Consider the following 18,559-nt stretch of genomic DNA (forward strand, 5'->3'; position numbering starts at 1 on the left):
AGGCAGCGGGAAGTGTAGACAGAGTCAATGGATGGGAGGCTGGTTTGCATGATGGATTGGGCTATATTCACAACCTTTTGTAGTTCCTTGCGGTCTTGGGCAGAGCAGGAGCCATACCAAGCTGTGATAATAACTAGAAAGAATGCTTTCTATGGTGTATCTGTAAAGATGACAGTCATAGCTGACATGCCAAATTTCCTTCGTCTTCTGAGAAAGTAGAGGCAATGGTGGGCTTTCTTAACTATAGTGTCGGTATGGGGGGACCAGGACAGGTTGTTGGTGATCTGGACACCTAAAAAACCTGAAGCTCTCAACTCTTTCTACTTCGTCCCTGTTGATGTAGACAGGGGGATGTTCTCCTTTACACTTCCTGAAGTTGATGACAATCTCCTTTGTTTTGTTGACATTGAGGGAGAGATTATTGCTGCCACACCAGTTCACTAGAGTTAAGAAAACCCACCAATGCCTCTACTTTCTGAGGAGGCTAAGGAAATTCAGCACGCCCGCTACGACTCTCACCAACTTTTCAGATGCACCACATAGAAAGCATCCTTTCTGGATGTATCACAGCTTGGTATGGCTCCTGCTCCGAGCAAGGCCGCAAGAAACTACGAAAGGTTGTGAATGTAGCCCAGTTTATCATGCAAGCCAGCCTCCCACCCATTGACTCTGTCCACACATCCCGCTGCCTCGGCAACGCAGCCAGCATAATCAAGGACCCCACGCACCCCGGGCATTCTTGTGTCCACCTTCTTCCATCAGGAAAAAGATCCAAAAGTCTGAGATAACGTACCAACCAACTCAAGAACAGCTTCTTCTCTGCTGCCATCAGACTTTCGAATGGACCTACCTCACACTAAGTTGATCTTTCTCTACTCGCTAGCTATGACTGTAACACTACATTCTGCATTCTCTCCTTTTCCTCTCATGTACTCTATGAACAGTATGCTTTGGCTGTATAGCGCAAAAGAAACAATACTTTTCACTGTATACCAATGCATGTGACAATAATAAATCAAATCATTGCAACATAGGAATTAGCAGCATAAGTAGGCAAATTTAGCCCTTTGAGCCTGCTCTGCCATTCAATCAGATCATGGCTGATCTCTCCCTGGTCTCAAATCCACCTCCCCATCTGTTCCCCATATCCCCTTATCCCTTTTTTAAATTAGAAATATATCTAACTCCTTCTTGAACCCATTCAATGATTCAGACTCCACCGTGCTATGGGGCAGCGAGTTCCACAAATTCACCACCCTCTGCGAGAAGTAATTCCTCTTCATCTCAGTTTTAAATCTACCGCCTCTCAGCCTATACCTGTGACCTCTTGTTCCAGATTGCCCCATAAGAGGAAACATTTGGTCTACATTTACTCTATCAATTCCTTTTAAAATTTTACATAGCTTGATCAGATCCCCTCTCGTCCTTCTAAATGCCCAACTGTTTAATCTCTCCTCATACGTTAACCCTTTCATCCTTGGATTCATCTGGTGAACCTCTTCTGAACTGCCTCCAGTGCCACCACATTCTTCCTCAAATAAGGAGACCAAAACTGAACACAATACTCCAGATGTGGTCTCACCAACACCCTATACAATTGCAACAACACTTCTCTACTTCTTTACTCCAGTCTCTTTGCAATAAATGCCAACATCCCATTTGCCTTTTTTTATTACACTTGCACACCGACTTTCTGCAATTCATGAACCCGGATCCCTCTGCCCGGACACACTTTGAATCAAAGCAAATTGCTACCACTGATGTGAAATTCACCGATCTATAATTTCCTGTTCATTTCTACCACCCTTCTTGAAAAGTGGAACCACATCAACCATTCCCCAGTTCTCTGGCACTTCCCCCAAGATGCGGAGATGCCGGCGTTGGACTGGAGTAAGCACAGTAAGAAGTCTCACAACACCAGGTTAAAGTCTAACAGCTTGGACTTTAACCTGGTGTTGTGAAACTTCTTACTGTACTTTCCCCAAGACCAGAGAGGAATTAAATATTTGTGTCAGAGCCCCTGCAGTTTCCTGCCTCACCTCCCACAGCAGCCTGGGATGTTAATTAATCCGGGCCAGGGGATTTGTCCATTTGTAAGCCTGTCAGATCCTCCAATACCTCCCCATTTCCTATGTCAAACTGTGAAAGTTCCTCACAGTGCCCCCGGACATCCACATCTGTGAAGGGTGTGTCGAGCTGCGGTTCCTGAGGGACCGTGTTAGGGAGCTGGAACTACAGCTCGAGGATCTTAGGCTGATGAGGGAGAATGAGGAGGTGATAGACAAGAGCTATCATCAGGTGGTCACACCAGGGCCACGGGAGGAGGCCAAGTGGGTGACGGCCAGGAAGGGTAAGGCTAGGGTGGTTGAGAGCACCCCGGTGGATTTGCCCCTGCACAACAAGTACTCCTGCTTGAGTACTGCTGGGGGGGACAGCCCGCCTGGGGGAAGCAGCAGTGGCCGTGTCTCCGCAGTGGAGTCCAGCCCTGTAACTCAGAGGGCTAAGGAGAAGAGGAGGAAGGCGGTATTAATCGGGGACTCGATGGTGAAGGGGACAGACAGGCGTTTCTGCGGAGGTAGGCGGGATTCTCGCATGGTGGTCTGCCTCCCTGGGGCCGGGATCCAGGATGTCGCTAGTCGTGTCCCGGAAATCCTGAGGTGGGAGGGAGAGGAGCCTGAGGTAGCGGTACATATTGGTACCGCTGATGTGGGTAGGAAGGCAGAAGGGGTCATGAAAAGGGAGTACAGGGAATTAGGGAGACAGCTGAGAAAGAGGAAAGCAAAGGTAGTAATCTCAGGATTACTGCCTGTGCCACGGGAAGGTGAGGGCAGGAATGGAGTGAGGTGGAGGATGAATGTGTGGCTGAGGGACTGGTGCAGGGGGCAGGGATTCAGGTTCCTGGACCATTGGGACCTCTTTAGGGGCAGGGGTGATCTGTATACAAAAAGCGGGTGGAACTTGAATCACACGGGGACCAATATCCTGGCCGGTAGGTTGGCTAAGGCTACTGGGGAGAATTTAAACTAGATAGGTTGGGGGGAGGGGAGCTAGAAGAGTTGACTAGGATCAAGGAACTAATTGATGGGGGGGAGGATGCAGGGGTAAGGGGAATTACAAAATTAATGGTAGAGGAGAGGGTGCAAGTGAATGAAGGCGGTAATTTAGATAAGGGAGTAGAGGGAGAGGGTGTTCGCGACTCGTCAAAGCGGGTCCAGATAAAAGCTGGAATAAGGACACTTTGCCTGAATGCACGAAGCATTCGGAACAAGGTGAATGAGTTGATGGTGCAAATCAGCACAAGTGGGTACGATCTAGTGGCCATTACAGAAACGTGGCTGAAAGGTGACCAGGACTGGGAGATGAATATCCAGGGGTATCAGGCGTTTAGGAAGAATAGACAGGAAGGAAAAGGTGGTGGGGTCGCGCTATTAATAAGTGATAATATCAGGGTAGTACTGAGGGATGACATAGGCTCTGAGGAACAAAACGTGGAATCGTTATGGGTAGAGATGACGAATAGTAGAGGGAGAAAGACACTAGTAGGTGTGGTATATAGGCCCCCGAATAATAATGTTGAGGTAGGGAGGGCTATAAACAAGCAGATAAGGGATGCGTGTAAAAACGGAACGGCAATAATCATGGGGGACTTCAACATGCACATTGACTGGCAGACTCAAGTCGGTAAGGGTGGAATGGAGGAAGAGTTCTTAGAATGCTGTCGGGATAGTTTCCTTGAACAGCATGTTACGGAACCGACGAGGGAACGAGCTATTTTGGATCTGGTATTGTGTAACGAGGTAGGTAGAATTAAGGATCTTATTGTGAAGGACCCTCTTGGGTCTAGTGACCACAATATGGTTGAATTTCTGATTCAGATGGAAGAGGAGAAAGTTTGGTCTCAAACCAGTGTCCTCTGTTTGAACAGAGGGAAATATGATAGGATGAGGGATGAATTGGCTAAGGTAGACTGGGAGAGCAGGCTGGCAGGTAGGATAGCTGAGGAACAGTGGAGGATTTTTAAGGAGATCCTTTTCAGTTCTCAGCAAAAATATATTCCAGCAAAAAACAAGGATTGTAAGAAAAGGGAGAACCAGCCGTGGATAACGAAGGAAATAAAGGAGAGTATTAAAATAAAAACAGCTGCGTACAGAGTGGCCAAAAATAGTGGAGAAACAAGTGATTGGGAAAAATTTAAGAAACAACAAAGAGAGACTAAGAAAGCGATAAAGAAAGGAAGGATAGACTATGAAGCTAGGCTAGCAATTAATATAAAAAATGATAGTAAAAGTTTTTATAAATATATAAAACGGAATAGAGTGGCTAGAGTGAATGTTGGACCCTTGGAGGACGAGAAGGGGGAGTTAATCGTGGGAAATGAGGATATGGCTGAGTCTTTAAATCAGTTTTTTGTGTCGGTCTTCACGGTGGAGGACACAAATAATTTGCCAAATATTAACGATAGAGGGTTGGCAGCAGGAGAAATACTTAATACAATTAATGTTACCAGAGAGGCAGTGCTGGGTAGACTAATGGGACTGAAGGTGGACAAGTCCCCGGGTCCGGATGGAATGCATCCCAGGGTATTGAAAGAAATGTCAGAGGTAATAGTGGATGCGTTAGTGATTATTTATCAAAACTCGTTGCATTCTGGGGTAGTGCCGGTTGGGATTCTCTCTAATCCTGTACGCAAGTCCTTTTTCACGTCCTCTTATGTAACATGCAACAGGTAGCTTAAACTATTGCTCAAATGTTTGAGACACCTTCGCCTTCCAGGGTATTCCAAGGTTGACTGGGCATTTTTCAGGGTCATTCGTGAGTTTGCGCGATATATAGCAAGTGGTCTGTTCAGAGTAGTCATTATTCCACAGAATGGCTTTGATGAGCCCTATATGGTATATGAATGCTAGGTATATAGGCCATACATCCCAATGATTGGCGGTAGCGGATCATATCAAACACTACATCCCTTTGCCTGTCCATACCCAACCAACTCGCAATCTGTGCACTTCAATGAGCTCATGAGTCACGCAAACAAATGAAGAATTCAGAAATATACAATGTAAATTTAAGTCAAGGCTGGAAGGGAAGAGGACAAAAGATACAAACCTTCTTCCACTGAGGTAAGAGCAGCACTACAATCACCACAGTCTTCTCTAACATCATAATTAGTAGGTAAAGTGCACACTGTCCAACCCAGGCACTGCATTCCACAGGGTCTCCTGCAATTAAAGTTCAGTACATGGAGTTAGTGCTGTATACAACTAGTTAACAACTGGATTATTGCATTACAATTTCAATAAACAATCAGCAAGAACTAGACAACATTCAAGTTTGGACTGATAAGTGGCAATTAATATTCATGTCACGCAAGTCGGGAGGATAAGATCAACTTCAAAAACGAAGTTCAACCACACCCCTGCCACCTCTTGACATTCAACGGCATTACCATCACTGACTTCCCACTACAACATCCTCGGTGTTACCAGCCACATAAATATTGTGCTACAAGAGCAGGTCTGATGCTGGGAAGTCTTTGGGAGGTAATTCCCCTCCTGATTCCCCAAAGCATGTCCACAAAGCTAAAGACAGGAGTGTGATGGAATAATCCCCACTCGCCAGAATGTGCGGAGCTCCAACAACATTCAAGCTGCTTGACATTGGATAAAGTTGCCCACTTGATCGGCATCCCATCTACCACATTCAACATTCACTCCCTCAACCAAAGACGCACAACAGCAGCTGACTAAATATAAGATACCGTGCAGCAACTCACCAAGGTTCCACTCAGAAAATAATCAGCAAGGTTCCTTTGACAGCATTTTCCAAACCCATTCTGAGAAGCACAAGTTTTAGTGAGGAGCTGAAGGAAATCAATATTACTAGAAAAATGGTTTTGGGGAAATTAATGGTACCGAAGGCAAATAAATCTCCAGGGCCTGATAATTAATTGATTTATTATTGTCACATGTAATGAGAAACATTACGAGCTATATGGATAAAACATACTATTCATAAGAGTACATAGGGGAGAAGGAAAGGAGGGTGCAGAATATAGTGTTGCTGTTACCAATAGGGTGAAGAGAAAGATCAGCTTAATATGAATAGGACCATTTAAAATTCTGATGGCAACAGGGAAGAAGCACAGCGTTCTAAAGTGGGAAGGTGATCAGCCAGATGTCGTGGTACACATCGGTACAAATGACGTAGGTAGGAAGAGTGAGGAGGTCCTAAAGTGTGAGTACAAAGAGCTTGGAAGGAAGTTAAAAAGCAGGACCCCGAGGGTAGTAATCTCAGGATTGCTACCCGTACCACGTGCCAGTGAGGGTAGGAGTAGGATGCTTGGGTGGATGAACACGTGGCTGAGGAACTGGTGTAGGGGGCAGGGTTTCCGATTCTTGGATCATTGGGACCTCTTCTGGGGCAGGTGGGACCTGTACAAGAGAGACGGGTTACACCTAAACTACAAGGAGACCAATATACTTGCAGGGAGGTTTGCTGGTGTTATTGGGGAGCGTTTAAACTAAATTTGCAGGGGGATGGGAACCAGAGTGCCAGAGCAGACAGTGGAGCAGAGGTAAAAAGACAAATGGAAGGGTTGAGTGTGGTGGAAATAATGTTTTGAGGTGTGTCTATTTCAATGCCAGGAGTATTGTGGGGAAGGCAGATGAGCTGAAGGCGTGGATAGACACATGGAAATATGACATTATAGCCATTAGTGAAACTTGGCAAGAGGAGGGGCAGGACTGGCAGCTCAATGTTCCAGGGTTCCAATGTTTCAGGCGGGATAGAGGCAGAGGGATAAAAGGTGGCATTGTTGGTCAGGGAAAATGTTACAGCGGTACTCAGGCAGGATAGATTAGGGAGCTTGTCTACAGAGGCCCTATGGGTGGAGCTGAGAAACAGGAAAGGTATGACCACATTAACGGGGTTGTATTATAGACCACCCAATAGTCAGCGAGAATTGGAGGAGCAAATCAGCAGAGAGATAGCTGACAACTGCAAGAAACACAAAGTTGTGATAGTAGGGGATTTTAATTTTCCACATATAGATTGGGACTCGCATACTGTTAAAGGTTTAGATGGGGTAGAGTTTGTAAAATGTGTTCAGGAAAATTTCCTACATCAGTATATAGAGGTGCCAACTAGAGAGGATGCGATATTGGATCTCTTATTGGGAAATGAGTTAGGGCAGTGATGGATGTGAGTGTGAGGGAACACTTTGAATCCAGCGATCATAATGCCATTAGTTTCAACCTGATCATGGATAAGGATAGATCTGGTCCTTGGGTTGAAGTTCTGAACTGGAAAAAGGCCAAATTTGATGAAATGAGAAGGGATCTGGGAAGTGTGGATTGGGCACAGGCTGTTCTCTGGTAAGGATGTAAATGGAAAGTGGGAGGCCTTCAAAGGAGAAATTTTGAGAGTGCAGAGTTTGTATGTTCCTGTCAGGATTAAAGGCAAAGTAAATAGGAATAAGGAACCTTGGTTCTCGAGGGAGATTGTAACACTGATTAAGAGGAAGAGAGGGTTGTATGAAATGTACAGGCAGCAAGGAACAGATCAGATGCTCGAGGAGTATAAAAAGTGCAAGAAGCTACTTAAGAGGGAAATCAGGAGGGCTAAAAGAAGACATGAGGTTGCTTTGGCAGACAGAGTGAAGGAAAATCCAAAGAGCTTCTATAGGTATGTTAGGAGCAAAAGGATAGTGAGGGATATAATTGGTCCTCTTGAAGACCAGAGTGGTAGACTGTGTATGGAACCAAAAGAGATGGGGGGGATATTAAATGGTTTTTTTGCATCCGTATTTACTGAGGAAACGGGCATGGAGTCTATGGAAATAGGGCAAACAGGTAGGGAGGTCATGGAACCTTCACAGATTAAAGGGGAGGAGGTGCTTGCTGTCTTGAGGCAAATCAGAGTGGATAAATCCCCAGGACCGGACAGGGTATTCCCACGGACCTTGAGGGAAGCTAGTGTTGAACTTGCAGGGGCCCTGGCAGACATATTTAAAATGTCAGTATTCACGGGGGACGTGCCGGATGATTGGAGGGTGGCTCACGTTGTTCTGTTGTTTAAAAAAGGTTCCAAAAGAAATCTGGAAAATAATAGGCCAGTACGTTTGACGTTGGTGGTGGGCAAGTTATTGGAAGGTGTGATAAGGGATAGGATCTACAAATATTTGGATAGACAAGGACTTATTAGGGAGAGTCAACATGGCTTTGTGCGTGGTAGGTCATGTTTGACCAATCTATTAGAGTTTTTCAAGGAGGTTACCAGGAAAATGGATGAAGGGAAGGCGGTGGACGTTGTCTTTCAGCAAGGCCTTTGACAAGGTCCCTCATGGGAGGTTAGTTAGGAAGGTTCAGTCGCTGGGTATACATGGGGAGGTAGTAAATTGGATAAGACACTGGCTCAATGGAAGAAGCCAGAGAGTGGTTGTGGAGGATTGCTTCTCTGAGTGGAGGCCTGTGACTACTGGTGTGCCGCAGGGATTGGTGTTGGGTCCATTGTTGTTTGTCATCTATATCAATGATCTGGATGATAATGTGGTAAATTGGGTCAGCAAATTTGCTGATGATACAAAGATTGGAGGTGTAGTGGACAGTGAGGAAGGTTTTCAAAGCTTGCAGAGGGACTTGGACCAACTAGAAAAATGGGCTGAAAAATGGCAAATGGAATTTAACGCAGACAAGTGTGAGATATTGCACTTTGGAAGGACAAATCAAAGTAGAACGTACAGGGTAAATGGTAGGACTCTGAAGAGTGCAGTTGAACAGAGGGATCTGGGAATACAGGTACAGAATTCCCTAAAAGTGACGTCACAGGTGGATAGGGTCGTAAAGAGTGCCTTTGGTACATTGGCCTTTATAAATCGGAGTATCGAGTATAAAAGTTGGAGTGTTATGGTAAGGTTATATAAGGCATTGGTGAGGCCGAATTTAGAGTATTGTGTACAGTTTTGGTCACCTAGTTACAGGAAGGATGTAAATAAGGTTGAAAGAGTGCAGAGAAGGTTCACAAGGATGTTGCCGGGACTTGAGAAGCTGAGTTACAGAGAGAGATTGAATAGGTTTGGACTTTATTCCCTGGAGCGTAGAAGAATGAGGGGAGATTTGATAGAGGTGTACAAGATTTTGATGGGTATAGATAGAGTGAATGCAAGCAGGCTTTTCCCGCTGAGGCTAGGGGAGAAAAAAACCAGAGGGCATGGGTTAAGGGTGAAAGGAGAAAAGTTTAAAGGGAATATTAGGGGGGGGGGGCCTCTTCACGCAGAGAGTGGTGGGAGTGTGGAATGAGCTGCCGGATAAAGTGGTAAATGCGGGGTCACTTTTAACATTTAAGAAAAACTTGGACGGGTTCATGGATGAGAGGGGTGTGGGGGGATATGGTCCAAGTGCAGGTCAGTGGGACTCGGCAAAAAATGGTTCGGCACAGACAAGAAGGGCCAAAAGGCCTGTTTCTGAGCTGTAATTTTCTATGGTTCTGTGACACCAGTCTAGACCTCAACAACCTTTCTATTTTGGCATAAATGTGAGGATAGGATGTTTTTCTCCAGAGGTAATCCCACTGACAAATTAGGGATCTTTTATGGTAAAAGAAACTTTATTTAATAACACGGTTTAAACACAACTCACAAATTAAGCAGCTTAAACAAAGAACAAAGAAATTTACAGCACAGGAACAGGCCCTTCGGCCCTCCAAGCCTGCACCAACCATGCTGCCCGACTTAACTAAAACCCCCTACCCTTCCAGGGACCATATCCCTCTATTCCCATCCTATTCACGTACTTGTCAAGACGCCCTTTAAAAGTCACTACCGTATCCGCTTCCACTACCTACCTCGGCAACGAGTTCCAGGCACCCACTACTCTCCGTGTAAAAAATCTGCCTCGTACATCTCCTTTAAACCTTGCCCCTCGCACCTTAAACCTTTGCCCCCTAGTAATTGACTCTTCCATCCTGAGAAAAATCTATTCAATGGTTAAACATTTAGAACATAACAGCACAGAACAGGCCCTTCAGCCCACGATGTTGTGCCGAGCTTTATCTGAAACCAAGATCAAGCTATCCCACTCCCTAACCATTGAACAATACTTAAAATGAAAAGGAAAGAAGTTTAGTTTCTAACTTATCACTTTTTCAGTTCCAAATAAGCAACATTTCTCTTATGGACTTAAATGCCACTTTAAATTGTGACGTTAGTGTACCGTTAAGAGATTTTAAAAAAAAATCATGATCTCTGCAGCTCTCACAGTTAGTGTTTCTCAGCTCACAGCCTAAGCTGATGTCATTATATGTTGCTGGGCTGACTATGATGAGTCAATTTTATTGCTGTTTAAGTGTTTGAAATGGGGTTGTTTGTGTTTACTCTAGGATTAAGTTTTACAGTCCCGCATTGTTAGAAGGATGGTCATGTGTTCCCAGTGAGCATGTCTGCAGTAAGTATTGGTTGCTTGAGGAACTCCGGCTCAGGGTTGATGAGCTGGAGTCTGAGCTTCAGACACTGCGACATATCAGGGAGGGGGAGAGTTACCTGGACACTGTTTCAGGAGGCAGTAAACACCCCTTAGACTAACTAATTCAGCCGGGGGTCAGGGACAAGAGGGTGTGGCTGCGAGTGAGGCAGGAAGTGGGATCCAGAAGGTAGAGTTGCAAGAGCCTCAGTCCCTGAATCTGTACAACAGGTTTGAAATTCTTGCTCCCAGTGTGGACGGGAACGGGGACTGCAAGGAGGACGAGCAAACTGCCCACGGCACCGTGGTACAGGGAGCCGTTCAGGTGGAGGAAGAAAAAAGAAATGTAGTGTAAATTGGGGATAGTGTAGTTAGGGGTATTGACACTGTTCTTTATGACCAGGATCGAGAATCCCGAAGGTTGTGTTGCCTGCCTGGTGCTCAGGTCCAGGATATCTCATCTGGGCTGCAGAGGAACTTGGAGTGGGAGGGTAAGAATCCAGTTGTAGTGGTCCACGTGGGTGCCATAGATATAGGCAGAACAGGAACAGAGGTTCTGCAGAGGGAGTATGAAAAGCTAGGAGCCAAATTAAAAAACAGAACCAACAAGGTGGTAATCTCTGGATTACTACCTGAGCCACAAGCAAATTGGCGCAGGGTCAATAAGATTAAGGAGGTAAATACGTGGCTCAAAGATTGGTGTGGGAGGAATGGGTTTGAATTCATGGGACATTGGCACCAGTATTGGGGAAGATGGGACCTGTTCAGATGGGATGGTCTTTGTCTGAATCGTGCTGGGACCAGAGTCCTGGCGAATCGTATAACCAGGACTCTAAATAGGGCTTTTAACCAAATAGTTGGGGGGAGGGTTCAGGGATATGGGGAATTACAAAATCAAAGGTAAAGGAGAGGGTACGAGTACAGGTTAACGATGAGGACATTCATCTAGTTAAAGGAGTCAAGGGCTCAGGCAGAGTAAAAAAGGTGACAAACACAAGAAGGGAGGTGGTCGACGCAGTGCAAGGAGATGGTCTGGGGAAGGATAACCAGTTTGTGACAGGTAGGGACAGAGCGTGCAATCAAAAGAATGCACTAACAAATCGGGTCCATATAAAGACTAGCATAAAGACACTTTACCTGAATGCACGTAGCATTCGAAACAAAGTGAATGAGTTGATGGCACAAATCAGTACATATGGGTATGACCTAGTGGCCATTACAGAAACGTGGTTGCAGGGTGACCAGGACTGGGAACTGAATATCCAGGGGTATCCGACATTTTGGAAGGATGGACAGGAAGGAAAAGGAGGTGGGATAGCTCTGTTAATTAAAGATAACATCAGGGCGGTAGTGAGAGACGATATAGGCTCTAAGGAGCAGAATGTGGAATCGTTGTGGGTGGAAATAAGGAATAGTAAGGGGAGAAAGTCACTGGTGGGCGTGGTCTATAGGCCCCCAAATAATAACTTTGCGATGGGTCGGGCTATAAACAAGCAAATAATGGATGCGTGCAAAAACGGAACAGCAATAATCATGGGGATTTTAACCTGCATATTGATTGGTTGACTCAAATCGGACGCGGTGGACTTGGGGAAGAATTCTTAGAATGCTGTTGGGATAGTTTCCTCGAACAGTATGTTACAGAACCTACAAGGGAGCAAGCTATCTTGGATCTGGTCCTGTGTAATGAGACAGGTAAAATTAATGATCTTCTTGTGAGGGATCCTCTTGGAATGAGTGATCACAATATGGTTGAATTTCTAATACAAATGAAGGGTGAGAAAGTAGGGTCCCAAACCAGTGTCCTCTGCTTGAACAGAGGGGAGTACAATAGGATGAGGGCAGAATTGGCTAATGTAGACTGGGAGCGCAGACTAGTTGGTAGGACAGCTGAGCAACAGTGGCAGATTTTTAAGATTTTTCTCAGTACTCAGCAAAAATATATTCCTGTGATAAAGGAGGAATGTAAGAAAAGGGATAACCGGCCGTGGATAACTAAGGAAATAAAGGAGAGTATTAAATTAAAAACCGATGCGTACAGAGTGGCCAAAACTAGTGGGGAATTAGAAGATTGGGAAAGCTTTAAAAAACAACAAAGAACTACTAAGAAAGCGATAAAGAAAGGAAAGATAGATTATGAAACTAAACTAGCACAAAATATAAAAACTGATAGTAAAAGTTTTTACAAATATATAAAAAGGAAAAGAGTAGCTAAAGTAAATGTTGGACCCTTGGAAGACGAGAAGGGGGATTTAATAATGGGAAACGAGGAAATGGCCGAGGCCTTAAACAAGTTTTTTGTGTCGGTCTTCACGGTAGAGGACACAAATAGCTTACCGAAAATTGATGGTCATGGGACTGTAGGGGGTGAGGTCCTTAAAACAATTACTATTACTAAAGAGGTAGTGCTTGGTAGGCTAATGGGACTAAAGGTAGTCCCCAGGCCCGGATGGAATGCATCCCAGGGTTCTGAAAGAAATGGCAGAAGTAATAGCAGATGCGTTGGTTGTAATTTATCAAAATTCGCTGGACTCTGGGGAAGTGCCGGCTGATTGGAAAACAGCTAATGTGACACCACTGTTTAAAAAAGGAGGTAGATAAAAGGCGGGTAACTACAGGCCGGTTAGCTTAACGTCCGTAGTTGGGAAATTCCTGGAATCCATCATTAAAGAAGAAATAGCAGGACACCTGGAAAAAAAATGGTTCGATCAAGCAGACGCAGCATGGATTCATGAAGGGAAAGTCGTGTTTGACGAAATTACTGGATTTTTATGAAGATGTAACGAGTGCAGTTGACAGAGGGGAACCGGTGGATGTGGTGTTTTTGGATTTCCAGAAGGCGTTCGATGAGGTGCCTCACAAAAGGTTGCTGCAGAAGATTAGGGTACACAGAGTTGGGGGTAAAGTGTTGGCGTGGATTGAGGATTGGCTATCTAACAGGAAGCAGAGAGTTGGAATAAATGGGTGCTTTTCTGGTTGACAGTTGATGGCTAGTGGTGTGCCGCAGGGATCGGTGCTGGGGCCTCAACTGTTTACCATATACATGGACGATCTGGAGGAGGGGACTGAGTGTAGGGTAACAAAGTTTGCAGATGATACAAAGATGAGTGGGAAAGCGAATTGCGTGGAGGATGCGGAAAGTCTGCAGAGAGATTTGGATAGGCTAAGTGAGTGGGCGAGGATCTGGCAGATGGAGTATAATGTTGACAAGTGTGAGGTTATCCACTTTGGAAGGAATAATAGTAAAATGGACTATTATTTAAATGGTGAAAAATTACAACATGCTACTGTGCAGAGGGACTTGGGGGTCCTTGTGCATGAATCGCAAAAACTCAGTTTGCAGGTGCAACAGGTGATCAAGGCGGCAAATGGAATGTTGGCCTTTATCGCGAAGGGGATGGAGTATAAAAGCAGGGAGGTCTTGCTGCAATTGTACAAGGTACTGGTGAGGCCGCAACTAGAGTACTGTGTGCAATTTTGGTCCCCTTATTTGCGGAAGGATGTATTGGCCTTGGAGGGAGTACAGAGAAGGTTCACCAGGTTGATACCGGAGATGAGGGGGTTAGCTTATGAGGAGAGATTGAGTAGATTGGGCCTGTACTTGTTGGAGTTTAGAAGGCTGAGGGGAGCTCTTATAGATAAATGAAGGGGCTGGACAGGCTAGAGGCAGAGAGATTCTTTCCACTTAGAGAGGAAACAAGAACTAGAGGACACAGTCTCAAAATAAGGGGGAAGTCAGTTTCGGACAGAGTTGAGGAGGAACTTCTTCTCTCAGAGGGTGGTGAATCTCTGGAATTCTCTGCCCATTGAAGCAGTGGAGGCTACCTCGTTAAATATGTTTAAGTCACAGGTAGATAGATTTCTGATCAATAAGAGAATTAAGGGTTATGGTGAGCGGGCGGGTAAGTGGAACAAAATCACTATCAGATCAGCCATGATCTTTTTGAATGGCGGGGCAGGCTCGAGGGGCTAGATGGCCTACTCCTGCTCCTATTTCTTATGTTCTTATGTGTTTTTAGACAGGTTTTTCTCCAGTGAGTTTAAGGTTTAATTTTCAGTTCTGAGCTGCAGTTAGGTTTTAACAAGGATAGAAAGCTGAATAGAAGTCTCTTCCTCCCTATTTTATTCGGAAATTCTGCTGGTGATCCTAAAGCAAGGTTCTGACTTCCTGAAGGAAAGAATCTAATGTTAGTGGTTTGCCTAAAGTCCTTGATATTCTGGGAAGCTGTTCTGACTTTAGCCTGCTCTGAGTGAATCAAGACAGAGTTTTCAATTCTCCAACCAAGGGACTCAAATTCCAGTATCACCTGATCATTAGTCTTTGCTGTGTCGAACTTGTTTAAAGGGTTTTGATGCTGGAAGGTTTTGATTGGAACACATTAGATATATTTGACCGAAGCCAGAGGGTGGTTGTAGAGAGTTGTTTTTCAAACTGGAGGCCTGTGACCAGCGGTGTGCCTCAGGGATCAGTGCTGGGCCCACTGTTATTTGTCATTTATATTAATGATTTGGATGAGAATATAGGGGGCATGGTTAGTAAGCTTGCAGATGACACCAAGATTGGTGGCATAGTGGACAGTGAAGAAAGTTATCTCCAATTGCAATGGGATCTTGATCAATTGGGCCAGTGAGCTGACGAATGGCAGATGGAGTTTAATTTAGACAAATGCGAGGTGATGCATTTTGGTAGATTGAACCAGGGCAGGACTTACTCAGTTAATGGTAGGGCATTGGAGAGCATTACAGAACAAAGAGATCTAGGGGTACGGGTTCATAGCTCCTTGAAAGTGGAGTCACAGGTAGATAGAGTGATGAAGAAGGCATTCAGCATGCTTGGTTTCATTGGGCAGAACATTGAATACAGGAGTTAGGACGTCTTGTTGAAGTTGTACAAGACATTGGTAAGGCCACACTTGGAATACTGTGTACAGTTCTGTTCACCCGATTATAGAAAGGATATTATTAAACTAGAAAGAGTGCAGAAGAGATTTACTCGGATGCTACTGGGACTTGACAGTTTGAATGAAAAGGGGAGGCTGGAGAGACTGGGACTTTTTCCTCTGGAGTGTAGAAGGCTGAGGGGTGATCTTATAGGGGTCTATAAAATAATGAGGGGCATAGATCAGCTAGATAGTCAATATCTTTTCCCAAAGGTAAGGGAATCCAAAACTCAAGGGCATAGGTTTAAGGTGAGAGGGGAGGGATACAAAAGTGTCCAGAGGGGCAATTATTTCACACAGAGGGTGGTGAGTGTCTGGAACGAGCTGCCAGAGGCAGTAGTAGAGGCGGGTACAATTTTGTCTTGTAAAATTGTTGAGACAGTTACATGGGTAAGATGGGTACAGAGGCATATGGCCAAATGCGGGCAATTGGGACTAGTTTAGGGGTTTAAAAAAAAAGGGCAGCATGCACATAGAACATAGAAAGCCACAGCACAAACAGGCCCTTCGGCCCACAAGTTGCGCCGATCACATCCCCACCTCTTGGCCTATCTATAGCCCTCAATCCCATTAAATCCCATGTACTCATCCAGAAGTCTCTTAAAAGACCCCAACGAGTTTGCCTCCACCACCACCGACGTCAGCCGATTCCACTCACCCACCACCCTCTGAGTGAAAAACTTACCCCTGACATCTCCTCTGTACCTACCCCCCAGCACCTTAAACCTGTGTCCTCTCGTAGCAACCATTTCAGCCCTTGGAAATAGCCTCTGAGAGTCTACCCTATCCAGACCTCTCAACATCTTGTAAACCTCTATCAGGTCACCTCTCATCCTTCGTCTCTCCAGGGAGAAGAGACCAAGCTCCCTCAACCTATCCTCATAAGGCATGCCCCCCAATCCAGGCAACATCCTTGTAAATCTCCTCTGCACCCTTTCAATGGCTTCAACATCTTTCCTGTAATGAGGTGACCAGAACTGCGCGCAGTACTCCAAGTGGGGTCTAACCAGGGTCCTATAAAGCTGCAGCATTATCTCCCGACTCCTAAACTCAATCCCTCGATTAATGAAGGCCAGTACGCCGTACGCCTTCTTGACCGCAACCTCCACCTGCGAGGCCGATTTAAGAGTCCTATGGACCCGGACCCCAAGGTCCTTCTGATCCTCTACACTGCTAAGAATGGTACCCTTCATATTATACTGCTGCTTCATCCCATTGGATCTGCCAAAATGGATCACCACACACTTATCCGGGTTGAAGTCCATCTGCCACTTCTCCGCCCAGTCTTGCATTCTATCTATGTCTCGCTGCAACTTCTGACATCCCTCCAAACTATCCACAACACCACCTACCTTGGTGTCGTCAGCAAACTTACCAACCCATCCCTCCACTTCCTCATCCAGGTCATTTATGAAAAATGTTGGGCCGAAGGGCCCGTTTCCATGCTGTAAATCTCTATGACTCTAAGTTCCCCAACATCCATGCCTTTTTCAACAGTAAATACCAATGAGTAATGTTCATTTAGTATCTCACCCATCTCTTGTGGATTTGCATATAGATGACTTTGTTGATCCTTAAGAGGCCCTACTCTCTCTTTACTTACTCTTTTGCCCTTTTTGTATTTGTAAAAGCTCTTTGGATTCTCCTTTGCCTTATCTGCCAAAGAAATCTCGTGTCCCCTTTTTGCCTTCCTGATTTCTCTCTTAATTCTACTCCGACACTCTCTATACTCTTCAGGGATCCACTTGATCCCAGCTGCTTATGTATGTCATATGCCTCCCTCTTCTTCTTCACCAGGGCTTCAATATCCCGAGTCATCCAGTCATCCCTACTTCTACCAGCCTTGTCCTTCACCATAAAAGGAATGTGCTTACCCTGAACCCTGGTCAACACACTTTTGTAAGCCTCCCACTTACCAGGCGTCCCTTTACCTGTCAGACTTCTCCAATCAACTTTTGAAAGTTCCTGTCTAATACCATTAAAATTGGCCTTGTCCCAATTTAGAATTTTAACTTTTGGGCCAGACCTATCATTCTCCATAGCCAATTTAAAACTAATGGAATTATAGTCATTGGTCCCAAAGAAAGCCCTCATTAACACTTCTCTCCTTTGCCCTTCCTTATTTCCCAAGAGGAAGTCAAGTTTTGCCCCCTCTCTAGTCGGGCCATCCACATTCTGAATGAGAAATTCCTTCTGAATACACTCAACAAATTTCTCTCCACCCAAGCCCCTAATAGTATGGCTGTCCCAGTCAATGTTGGGAAAGTTAAAGTTTCCGACTATAACCACTTTTCATTTATTTTGGAGCTATCTGTAATCTCCTTACATATTCGCACCTCAATTCTCCGCTGATTATTTGGGGGCCTATTGTACAATCCTATCAAAGTGAACTCTCCCTTCTTATTTCTCAGTCCAGCCATATAGACTCAGTGGGCAAACCCTTGGATATATCCCCTCTCAGTACTGCCATGATGTTCTCATAAATCAAAAACACAACTCCCCCTCCTCTCTTACCTCCTGTTCTATCTTTCCTATAGCATCTGTACCCTAGAACATTGAGCTGCAAGTCCTACTCCTCCCTTAGCCATTAGTAGTAGAGGTGGGTACAATTTTATCTTTTAAAAAGCATTTAGACAGTTACATGGGTAAGCTGGGTATAGAGGGTTATGGGCCAAATGCGGGCAATTGGGACTAGCTTAATGGTTAAAAACTAAGTGGCATGGACAAGTTGGGCCGAAGGGCCTGTTTCCATGCTGTAAACCTCTTGACTCCCTGTCTCCGTGTTTAAATTCCTCCAATGAGGTTTCCACTTTTTGCCACATGACTGATCCTGTCTATCAATTGTTCATCGTGGTAAATGTGACTGTGGTGCATTATCCTTCCTTGTCTTCTCAGTCCAGCTGTAGCCTTTGAATAGGCGGACCACTCCATCCTCCTCAAATGCCTCTTCTCTGTTGTCCAGCACCTTTGACTTGTTCCATCACTGCCAAGGTATTAAGTTGATTTTTCTCTACATCCTAGCTATGACTGTAACACTACATTCTGCATTCTCGCGTTTCCTTCTCTTTGAACGGTATGCTTTGTCTGTATAGCGCGCAAGAAACAATACTTTTCACTGTATGTTAATATATGTGATAATAATAAATCAAATCAAAGGTATTACTT

General features: G+C 45.0%; 1 protein-coding gene across 1 annotated transcript in view; it reads right to left on the minus strand.

Annotated features, from left to right (window-relative positions):
* The window catches only part of stimate (STIM activating enhance), a 215,133-nt gene that overhangs the window by 91,277 nt on the left and 105,297 nt on the right, over positions 1-18,559 (minus strand). The window contains exon 5 of the mRNA XM_078210079.1: positions 5,107-5,219. Coding sequence (XP_078066205.1) covers positions 5,107-5,219 — 113 coding nt within the window. The remainder of the gene's footprint in view (positions 1-5,106; positions 5,220-18,559) is intronic.

The sequence above is a fragment of the Mustelus asterias genome, chromosome 3 (assembly GCF_964213995.1).
Source record: "Mustelus asterias chromosome 3, sMusAst1.hap1.1, whole genome shotgun sequence".
Classification (NCBI taxonomy): domain Eukaryota; kingdom Metazoa; phylum Chordata; class Chondrichthyes; order Carcharhiniformes; family Triakidae; genus Mustelus; species Mustelus asterias.